Below are 12,210 nucleotides of genomic sequence, written 5' to 3' on the forward strand. Positions count from 1 at the left end.
CCTGGACCCTGTGGAGGTGGAGACTGGCTGAGCTGGAGAGTGGTGGACGAGTGGTGGACAGGAAGTCGTCATCTAATTTCTTATGGACCTTTTTGCACTTTCTATACTCTTTCTTACTTTTGTTTCTTAAATGCTGCGGTGACTCCTGAATTTCCCCTCGGGGATAAATAAAGTATTTTCTATTCTATTCTATTCTATTCTATTCTATTCTATTCTATTCTATTCTATTCTAAAAACTGTGGTTGACTGTTAAAATAAGAGACACACTGATGAAGAGCTGAGCCATAGGTCGACCTGAAAACACAAAGCTAAGCCATACCAAAGCCTCAAGCTGGCTGCTTACTTTTCTATTCACACAGCTGCACAGTGCTGTGCATGTGAACGCCAATCTGAAACATTTAGACCTTCCACAGCACTCTGATAACAACTTTGTGCAACCGGTGTATTCACTGTCCAGGAGACCCACCATTGTTCACCAACCTTTTTCTGTCGCCAGTCAGCAGGACCCTCTGAGTTTGGTTGATGCTTTGTTCCCTGACCCCATATGCAGCCTGCCTGATATGCAGCATATTGAGTGTGTTGTAGCAGAGCTGCTCTTGTTGGAGGAATGGCTTCATATGGTCGGACAAACATGTCAGATCTAGCCTCATCTACAAAGCTGTACATCAGGACCACAAACTTCTCCAGGATCTCAAGACCACCATCAGTGAGTACAGGAGGGTATTGACTTAATTTGCCTAAGTTGAGAGGCCTCAAGACAAATGTCCCAGGTTTTCCAGACGGTCTTTCTGCCTTTGTTGTGAAAGGCTGATACAGTAACACAACCTGTGAAGGCTGAAAGAACAGTATGCCTGTGGCCTTCATAGGTCCAATAGCTCTGCACAGGGTAACCCTGCACAGTCTAGTACCATTATTCAAAAGAGTGTCCTTTAGAGAGTTTTTGTACCAAATTTCATGTTTGCATCACCATTTGAACTGTTGGAATAATGAGTGTTCAAAAGAAATGGTGGCCATCTTGAAAAATGGCCACTATCGCAAATTTTGGAGTGTCTAATGTTTTGTGTCAAAAGAGTGCCCCTTGAAGAGTAATTGTACCAAATTTCATGCTTGCATCATCATTTGAACTGTTGGAATAATGAGCATTCAATGGAAATGGCGCCTGTCTTTACAAAACGGCCACTATCTTATAAAAAATGGCTGCCGTCTTGAAATTTCAGGTGTCTAATGTTTTATTTTTAAACAGTGGCCCTTGGAGAGTATTTTTGCCAAATTTCATGCTTGCATCATCATTTAAACTTTTGGAATAACAAGCATTTAATGGAAATGTCGGCCATATATATATATATATATATATATATATATATATATATATATATATATATATATATTTTTTTTTTTTTTTTTTTTTTTTTTTTCCAATGTCTTACCAAAAAGTGTTTTGAAGATTCTAATAACTTCTTTCCAATACGTCTGAATTATTGTGCATGAATAAAAAATGTGTAAATAATCTGCGTTGTCCTCCACACAATTCTTCCAGCATTTTGAGTTCATAGCTTCATATTTCTTCATGAATTCTGGGGTCAAGAAGTATCTCGCTGTCATTTTCCAGGTGAACTCTCCAAAATAAGGAACTGGTTGTTTTATGCACCCCAGTACACATTTCTTCCCATTCCTTTTCTGTTGTTTGGATTTGCAGATATTCTTCCCATTCTACCTTAATATTAGTTGCTATTTTCTCTTTTTGACTTACTAAAATTTTGTATATGTGGTTCATGACATTCTTAGGATTCTTATTACAATTATGGGCCAATAAATCACCAGAGGATTCAAGTTGTGGACATACTTTCCCAGCTTGCTACGTAAATGGCTTCTTATTTGTAAATATTGGTGGAAATGATTTCTTGATATATTGTATTGTTTAGACAGATTTCCAAAAGATTGCAATTCATTATTTCTAAAAATTTGGCAAAATCTTACAAGTCCCTTTTCTGCCCACTTACTGAATATGTTGTCCATTGTATTTCCCTCAAATAAACCATATCATTGTTATGAATCTTCATATCTTTCGCAGTTCTTCTCCATACCTTAAAGGTATTTTCTATACAGTAAATACTTTTGATTTCTTCCCTGTCAGGAACTTTGTAAATTGCTGATTTTACTAAATGCATCTCAGACTCTATTTCTTTATTTCTAGATGGGTTATTAATGTCGCTTATCCAAAATCCAAACTATTATTGATTTCATTTGGGCAACTTTAAAATAGGTTTCGAAATCTTGCAGTTTTGGCAGTTTCAGATTTTTTAGTTTAACCTGTGTTTTTGTTGCGTCCCAAATGAATTTCCTTATCAAATTATCCCATTCCCTAAAGTATCTTGGTGGTATATAACTTGGCAAATTCTGAAACAAAAATAAAAATTTAGGCAAGAGTATCATTTTTATAGATTGGACCTTCTGGAAAACTGATAAATTCAAAACCTTCCACCTGTTAAAATCAGTTTTAACCTGAAATAATTCATTTCAAATCATTTTTCCATAAATTTTAGTATATTTAACCCTGTGTACTTCAGGTAACCATAGTCCCATTTGAAGTTAAATTTACTCTTAATTTTTTGATCTATGTTGGCCATCATCATGGTCTCTGCTTTATACATATTTAGTTTCTACCCTGAATGTTTACTGTACTGTTGTATTTCTTCCATCAAGTTGTCTAAGGATTTCCCAACATTTGTTATTGTTACCACAACATCATCTGCATACAATGCAGAGAGACCGGAAATGATGAAGCTAGGAAAAAGTTGAAAGAAAAACAAAATAAATTGAATGAAGCCTTGACAGAAGAAATGGAAAAATCTCTTGCACTTACCAGGCAACAGTTTTATGATTATAGTCCCAAAGCATTAAAGTTTTTAGCATACCAATTGAAAAAAACAAAAAAGCAAGCAATTGTTTTAAAAGTTGAAGGGAATGACTCTAATTATCATACAATGAAAAATGAATGACTGGTTTTGCGCATTTTATGAAAATCGCTGAAGAAACAGAAAGCAGAAATGGTGAATGCACACAGTATTTGAATTCACTCAATTTGCAGCAGGTGACTTCAGAACAAAAAGCACAGCTTGTTAAACAAGTGACTGAACAGGAAGTACTCATAAAGTCCAGGAAGCGACGGTTACGCTGATGTTCTATAAAACGTTTAAATAACTCCAAGGTTGTGTGGATTATTCAATTACATATTGGTAGAAACTGTTGGGCCTGCCACATGGAATGACTCCATAATTAGCCCTCTTCCAAAAGAGGGTAAAGACCTCACAAAGTGTGGCTCTTATAGACCTGTGTCTTGTTAAATGTGGATCAGAAGTTATTCACAGCTATTTTGGCTAACAGATTGTCAATAATAGTTCCACACTTAATAAATAAAGACCAGACTGCTTTTATACAAGGAAGACTTCTGTTGGATAATCTGAGGAGGGTCTTAAATTTAGCAGGCTGGGCAGAGCAATCTGACCAACAGACTTTACTGTCAACATCAGACGCTGAAAAAACCTTTGATCGGTTGTCATGAGTTTATATTCAATACGTGTACAGCTTTTGGGTTCCATGACCAGTTCATTAGTGTTCTGAAAGTTATGTTCGGGAACCCTCAAGCGGCTGTTAAAGCGAATGGAGCATTGTCGAGAACATTACACCGTGGTGTAAGGCAGGGTGATTGTCCCTCACCTCTGGGTTTTGTTTTGTGTATGAAGCCTTTTGCAGAGAGGATCAGGCAAAACCCGAATATAACTGGGATCAGGCTGGGAGGATATGACTATAAGTTTGCATTGTGCCCATCTCGAATTTTAGGGTGTCTGTTTAATGACGTTTCATTTCAAAAGAGAGTCCCTTAGAGAGTATCTGTGCCAAATTTCATGCTTGCATCATCATGTGAATGATTTTTACTCTTATCTGCTGGACTATAATAATAAGTGGGTTTTTGGTGGTTACACCCACACATCTCTTGACCAACCATCAAAGCTTTTCAGTAATTTCTGTTTTTATGAGATAGTAAAATCAAAAACAAATAATTTCCTGTTTTTCATGTGAGACAGTTATCTCTTGAAAACAGGATTTATGCCGGTGTAGAGTTGGGTAAAGCTGCATAACATGAGAGGTTTACAAACGTCTGGGTGTCTCTGATGAGGAATAAGACCTAGCAAGCAACAGCAGAAAAAAAACAAAAAACAATGAAAGCGGTCTTGAACAGAGGCTCCTGGCACACTTTTCCCTTTCTGATCTGCGGTTGTTTTACTCTACCTTCCTGCTCAAGAGGGCAAACTGTTTTTTAACTTCCTGACCAATCACAGACAGCTCCTGGCTCGCTCTGTTCTCTAACTCCTGCTTCTTTGTTTTCAGTCCTGTGGTGTGTGAGCGTTTCGGGCGAGGCTACAGCCAGACTTTTGTCATCAGCGAGCTATCGGCATAGCAAAGGAAGACGCAGAGAGAAAGACAGCTAGAGTCGATGGCCGTTGCTGGTGATGGCAGCGTGGCTAACGATTTCCACCTAATTGCTCCTGCTCACTCCTGGAGAGCAGGAAAAGACAGAGAGGAGAGGACAGGAGAGGGACAGAGAGGGAGAAAAAGAGTGAGAAAGCACATGATGAGCAGTCCTGCAGCCTTTAGACTCACCTCCAATTATGGAGATAGCTGAGCCTGTTTGCTGCTGAGATCCTCCTGCTCCTAATCTTTGTCTCTACCCTCACCTCACCTTCCTCTGCCAATACTTCCTCCTCCATATTGACTTCCCTGCACCACTTACAACACACTACACAACCAGCTGTCTTTAGCTGATGCACCTCCTCTTGTCCAATCTTTGCGTCAGTTCGATCCTGACTCTTACACATGTGCAAAGGCTTCATTTGGCTCCTACCAGGCAGGTCCTGCTTCATCACAAACACAGGGATTTGGTTTCTGAATCACGAGAAGAATAAGAAAGAAAAAGTATTCAAACATTGCTTCACTGACCTTCTGTTGCTTTGGGAATTCAGTTTCAAGTTGTAGCATTTCGCTCTGAAGCTTGACAGGGACCGGCATACAAAATGTTTGTTTGACCAAGTGCTCTCACAGAGCCGCAGAGGGAAGAGGCCTCCTTTCATGGTTGCCATTTTTTGTCTCGAAAACTCATTCAGGGCTATTTGTACAGTGTAAATTCATCGAACAGCACAACTCACAGAAGAACCAACGTGGGCATCCAAGAGCTGCATTATTAAAGACATGGGGATGTCGTTGGCCAATGCCAAAACACAAAACTGAATTTGAGTGTTTCTGTCAGAAAATAAAAGGTAAACTGCCCACACTTCACTTTTTTCAACTGAAGGAGCAGGTTCTGTCTGAGGAGAGGACTCTCTGGAGTCTGCAGAGGATCTTACTGGTTTCACAATCTAGAAAGCCAGAGCTGGTATTTATTATGACAACACCGTGCCAGTGTTGCATCTGTTAGAATAGATACAACAGTTTACCTCTGAACAGGGCTTCACTGATCCCTCTTAGCCTGGTTCATACTCCTGCACTGACCCTACGCTGGTTGTGATGAGCACTACATACTTTTACATTGGCCGGGCGATAAAATGATAAAGATATGCACCACACAATAACTTTTCCTGGGTAGAAATATGAGACATGGTCGATTGATTTTCAATTGAATTCATTCCATCATGTTTAGGCAGGTACAAACTGGCACAGTGTTACACTCAAACGGCTGACATTATTGTGGCATGGAGGGGCAATGAAAGACAAGGGACAGAGAATCTTCTGTGAGCATCAACACAGTTAGACTGTCAGGAATAAAAACAGTGGAGACATATTGTCTATCCAAAAACACCATTTCTGAGCTTTGATTCTTTTAACTGAGGCTCTGTGTTTTCAACCGCATGTCACCAACGTTCATCTCCTGTGCTCTCCAGAGAGCTCTCCAGAGAGCACAGGATTCTCCATTCATGAATAAAGCCAGTTACTGTGATAAAGGCTATTTCCACCATCGCTCATTACTTGATCCCCATTTACCTGCACGAGGAACCAGGAGATGAGCACAGACATCCAGGGGTTCCCACTGTGGGAAGTCTTCTTAGCTGGAGAGAGCACCTTCCCTGCAGGGATGAGAGGAGATCTCAGTGAAAACGTCTGAAAACTTTAAATCTTAAAGAGATGTTGGCTTGGCAAAATGCAATGAATGGTCTTCCTGCTTTTAGAAATTTGCATAAAACAGAAAACAAAATGAGACACAGAAGGATGGAAACCTACACCACAGCACTTATCTGCACAACCTGAAGAGGTTTTAAAATCCCACCACAGCTCCATCCTGCAGGAGTTTGACAATTAGAGCCTGCTCCTGCAGATGTGCCAACTGTCACCAACCCACTGCTGGGGAGGTTTACTCATTTCCCAGGCAACAGTCTGACCAAGCTGAGGTAACGAGCAGAGGATTCTGGCAAAGAAAGCATCATTCAGCTGTTGGTCCTCATCTGTCTCAATGAATGAACTGTTGCTCTCAGCAGTTTGCAGACAGTTCAACAGCAACTAAATGTGCATGTGGTTAAAGTAATTAAAACAGTAACACTTCATCCACTGTGATGGAATGACTAATCTCACAGTTATGTTTAAAATTCAACGTTTCATTTCATGAACAAGTTGAAATTCTGAAAAAAAACCTGTCGATCTGTCTGGCATTAAAATTACAGTGGAACAGTCCAGCAGCATCTCTATGGAGCCGATGACTTTGATGTTTAGTATAGAAAATAAAATGTGGCATTAAAGAACACACCATGAAACGAAAACGAAAGAAACACTGGCACTGAAAAATGTGTAATAGAAAAGTTCATGACTGCATCGGCAACAACAGGTGATGGCACTGATAACATTTAGCTGAAGTAAAAACAAGACTGTTTAATAAAAATGAGACAATCAGTTTCATAAAAACAACAAACAGCAGAAGTGAGGATGGCCAGGAAAAAGCTGTTTGAAACAAATGAGTTTTAAGGTGTGATTTGAAAGTGTAATGTCCCAGATGGTTTGAGGGGGAGAGTTTCAGAGACGGGGGGCAGCATGGCTGAAAGCTTGGGACCCCACTGAAGAAAGGGCGGGCAGGAGGTGTAGAAAGGAGCACAGAGGAGGAAGATGGGAGAGTCCTGCAGGGTGTATAGGTGTGAGGGAGATCAGAAAGGTACGTGTGAGGTGTGAGGTTATTAAGAGCCTTGAAGATGAGGAGGAGAATCTTGGAGTGAATGAGGTATTTGATTGGCAGCCAGCACAGCTTGTGAAGAGCAGGAGTGATGGGATTTGCAGAGGATGCTGAGTGTCAGCACATAGGTGTTAATTAGTTATCCTGAAGCTAATGGTCAAAAAGAGTATCTCTGTGATTTCTCTCCTGATATCTCTCCTGGAGTTTGAGGCCGACGTCATTGCTGACAAGACCTCATAAACACATTAACTCTAAATATTCAGCAGCATCACTTCAGTGCAGTCACATCAGCTGCAGAAACCAGAAACTCCAAAACAAACTGAACAGGAAGAAGACTATTTCATCATTTTAAAGCTATCTCTAATCCATTCAGAGTGCAAAAATTCATAAAAATGAAATGATATAACGTTTGATGTCTGTGCTTTTAACTTTAGCAAAATGCTATCAATAGCATTGCCTGTTTTGATGCCATTGTAATAATTATCATTATTTTTTGATTATTGGATTATTTTTGATTATCAATGCCAATGTTCCTTTTTCAGTTTCTTGGCGTGTTTGTCTCTGTACATCTCCACCACTTCTCTTCACTAATGACATGCATTTAAAGCAGGGGTCACCAATGTGGTGCCCACAAGAACCACTTCAGGTGCTGGCGAGGCATATTCCAAATAAAAGCTCTGGTTACAATGGAGCTTCTTACTACCATCATTCTTCTGTAAACCATTCATTATTACTGTGAAATAACTAACATTGACCTGTGAGCAGTCTCTTCACATAGTATTATTAGATATGTTATGTTACATTCTGATGGATTTAAGCTGAACGGAAGGTTCAGTTGGTAGAACAGATGTAGCTGAAGTCAAAGACAGGGCTCAGCTTTTCAGACATTTATGGCTGTGCAGACTAAGGTAAGACAAGGTAAGGCAAGTTTATTTATATAGCACATTTCAGCAAGGCAATTCAAAGAGCTTTACAGACAGAACAAATAAAAAAATCCATTAAAAAGCAGATGAAAATTAATAAGATACAATAAAACAAAATAAGATTAAAAGAAAAAACAAAAAAGTTGGAACAGATTTTAAAACAGATTTCAAGATAAGACTCATGGTTACCTTTAGACACAAAATAGTCTCTGTCCTTCAGGTAAGACTTAAACCAAGTGAGTGCTGTGCCAGAAAGTCCCACACAGTTCTCTAGTTGGTTTAACAGTATGTCATGGTCGACTGTATCGAAAGCAGCACTGAGATCGAGCAGCACAACTACTGAAACTCTGCCACTGTCTGTGTTCAGGTGGATGTCATTAAACACCCTAACCAGAGCAGTCTCAGTGCTCTGATGAGGCCGGGGACCTGACTGGAAGACATCAAAACAGTCGTTGAGTGTCTCAGAGTTATGTAATTGCTGAAAAACTGTTCTCTCCATAATTTTACTTAAAAATGGTCAATTGGATATGGGCCTGTAGTTGTTTTTCACTGTCTTGTCTAAATTCTTCTTTTTGAACAGAGGCTTGATCACAGCAGTTTTCAGGGCTTGTGGGAAGACGCCTGAGAGAAGAGACACGTTTACAATCTGTACCAGATCTGATGCTTTGATTTTTGAGACTTTTTTGAAAAAGCCCATTGGCAGGATTTCTAGACAACAGGAGGAAGAATTTAAGTGATGTATAATGTCCTCCAGGTTCCTATGGTTTATGGGATAGAATTGTGTCATGATGTTAAGATCAGCTCTAGGTGGGCACAACTCATATCCCAAACCTGATACAGAGAAAGTGACTGTTTGTCTAATCTTTTCAATTTCTGTAAAGAATGAGGCAAAATCATTGCAGGCCTTACTGGAATGAAATTCAAGGCTTACTGACACAGGAGGGTTGGTTAGCCTCTCAACAGTAGCAAACAAGGCACGTGTGTTGTTATGGTTTTTGGCAATAATGTCAGAGAAAAAGATTGGTTAGCATCCCTCAGTAGTGAATTATAATTTGAGTTTTTTCTTTGTAAATCTCATAATGAATTTGAAGGTTTGATTTTTGCCACCTGCGTTCAGCTTATCGACACTCGCTTGTTCCATTTCTTACTTGCGTAGCATTTCTCCATGGAGATCTTTTCTTACTCCTACCTTTCTCCTTCAGTGGGATAGAGTCCATAACACTTGAAGTTTTACAATTGAAGTTGTCTACAAGTGCATTGACTGAACTGCTATAGGACAGCGGGGGTGTGGAGGAGAAGACCTGGTTAAAGATTTCACTAATGCTCTCAGTAATGCACCTGTTTTTGGATTACCAGACAGGGCAACATCAGTCACAACAACGTTGAAAATGTTCAGACCCTTGGAGATCAATAAGTCCAGAGTGTGGCCCTTATTGTGTGTGGGCTCCATCACATGCTAAGTCAGCCCAAAGCTGTCCAGAGTAAAACTCAGTTTTTGGTCCCTCTGTCCTGGGGGTTGTCAACATGGATGTTAAAATCCCCAACAATAATGACATCATCAAATTCAACATATATTGCAGACAACAGTTCACTCAGATCATCAAAAAAGCTCACATAGTACTTGGGTGGCCTTTAAAGAAGTCTACTGTTACCATGGCGGCGCTCACAATAACTACGGCTAACTGCTCTCCCAACCAGTGCATTTAAAATAGACTTATAGATGATCTTAAAACAAGACATGACAATCACTAACTGCTCTGGATAGGACAGGAGGTCACACAGAGCGTTACTGCTGATTTTAATGACTCGCATATCATAGCAAGAACTCCCGGGTCTTCGTGGATCACCATGCCGGCAAAGAGGGGACGTATGGAAGCAACCACACGAACCACCGCTTCCAAGCATTTTCTCTCGAATGCACGAGCTCGCCAACAAAATGGACGAACTGAGGCTCCAGGTTGTAGTTAACAACATCGGTAAGGACAGCTGCATTATTCTGATCACAGAATCTTGACTTAACTCATCCGGACCGGACTCGGCTATCGAGCTAGCCGGCTACATAGCCCATGGACAGGATGGAGCACAGGATTCCAGAAAGAGTAGAGGAAGAGGTGTGTGTCTGCACATAAACAACAACTGGTGTACTGACACGGTGACTGTGGACAGCCACTGCTCTGCGGAACTGAAACGTGAGTGTTAAATGCAGGACCTTCTACCTTCCCCGGGTGTTAACGGCGGTGTTCGTGACTGTTGTTTACATCCCACCCAATGCTAATGCTAGCGTGCTAGGTTAATGGACAACTCCACAGCAGCATTAGCAAGCAGCAGAGTAGACACCCCAAAGCAGCACACGTCATAGCAGGGGACTTCAATCATGTGGACCTTAAAACGGTGCTTCCCAGGTTTCATCAGCACATCAAAGGTGGTGGTGCCACCACACAAGATGGTGGTGTGGTGGCACCAGAGGAGCAAAGACACTGGACAAGGTACTCCAACATCAAGCTGGGCTACAAGGCTAAACAGCTAGCACACCTGGGTCAGTCTGACCACAGTTCCTGCTCGTGATCCCTGCATACACTCCTCTTCGGAAAACTGCCCTAGCACCAGAAGGAGGACCACAACCTGGCCTGATGATGCCTCTGAGCAGCTACAGGACTGCTTTGAAAGGACTAACTGGGACACTTTTGAACATCCAGACCTGGATGTGTTCACGGACAGCGTTCTGTGCTACATCAAGAACTGCACAGACAATGTCACAGTGGACAAGACCATCAGGGTGTGCCCTAACAGGAAGCCCCGGATGACCCAGAAGGTCCAGCAGCTGCTTAAAGACAGAAACACTGCCTTCAGAGCTGGTGACAGCGCTCTGTACAGTGCAGCCAGAGCCAACCTGAAGAGGGGCATCAGAGAGGCCAAGAGAGACTATAGGAGGAGGATCGAGGACCACCTGAAGAGTAACAACCGCAGACAGGTGTGGCAGGGGGTTCAGCATCTCACAAACTACAGGGCCAACACTGGTGCTGCTGAGGGAGGAGCCTCACTGGCAGAGGAGCTGAATAGCTTCTTTGCCCGCTTCGAGACAAGATCTCCAGAGGCAGCTACACCACACTCACACCCTGTGGTCCAGAGCAGCTCCAGCCTCACACTGGAGGAGCACGACCTGAGGAGCACGCTGTGGGCGGTCAAGCCATGGAAGGTGGCTGGACCCCTGGACAGGTGCTGAAGGACTGCGCTGACCAGCTGGCTGGAGTGTTCACCAGAATCTTCAACTGTTCCCTGTCCCAATCCATGGTTCCACCGTGCCTGAAGTCTTCCACCATCGTCCCCCTGCCCAAGAAGCAACTTCTCCAGCATCAATGACTACCGGCCTGTAGCTCTCACTCCAGTGGTGATGAAGTGCCTTGAGAAACTGGTACAGGGTCACATCACCTCACTCCTCCCCAAGAGTCTTGTTTGCCTATAGGTCAAACAGATCAACAGAGGATGCTGTAGCCACAGCGCTCCACATGTCACTGTCCCACCTGGAGCAGCAGGGGACCTACACACAGATGCTCTTTGTGGACTACAGCTCCGTGTTTAACACCATCCTTCCTCTCAAACTGGTGGGTAAACTGGGCGACCTTGGGCTTCCACACTCCATCTGTATGTGGATCTGCAGCTTCCTGTCAGGCCACAGGCAGAGGGTGAGGGTGGGAGACCACACAGCCGGGTTCCTTAACCACAGCATCGGCTCCCCCCAGGGCTGCGTGCTGAGCCCTCTGCTCTACACTCTCCACATATCTGACTGTACCTCTGCACACCCCAGTAACACCATCATCAAGTTTGCCAACGACACCACAGTAGTGGGGCTCATCTCTGGGGGGGGGGGATGAGTCTGCATACAGGGCTGAGGTGGAGCAGCTGACTGGGTGGTGCAGAGATAACAACCTGCTCCTCAACACAGCTAAGACCAAGGAGCTGATCATCTACTAAAACAGACATTCCACCCCTACACATCAACGGGGAATGTGTGGAGAGGGTAGAGGACTTCAGCTTTCTGGGAGTCCACTTAGAGAAAGACCTGATCTGGACTGTGAA

General features: G+C 42.4%; 1 protein-coding gene across 3 annotated transcripts in view; it reads right to left on the minus strand.

Annotated features, from left to right (window-relative positions):
- LOC141797891 (solute carrier family 12 member 9) overlaps positions 1-12,210 on the minus strand; it is a 109,338-nt gene that overhangs the window by 50,189 nt on the left and 46,939 nt on the right. For all 3 annotated transcript variants that reach the window (XM_074679580.1, XM_074679582.1, XM_074679581.1), the window contains exon 8: positions 6,037-6,119. In XM_074679580.1, coding sequence (XP_074535681.1) covers positions 6,037-6,119 — 83 coding nt within the window. The remainder of the gene's footprint in view (positions 1-6,036; positions 6,120-12,210) is intronic.

Source organism: Halichoeres trimaculatus, unplaced genomic scaffold (genome assembly GCF_033239565.1).
Source record: "Halichoeres trimaculatus isolate MK-OKI-2021-1 unplaced genomic scaffold, fHalTri1.1 fHalTri1_scaffold_9, whole genome shotgun sequence".
Classification (NCBI taxonomy): Eukaryota; Metazoa; Chordata; class Actinopteri; order Labriformes; family Labridae; genus Halichoeres; species Halichoeres trimaculatus.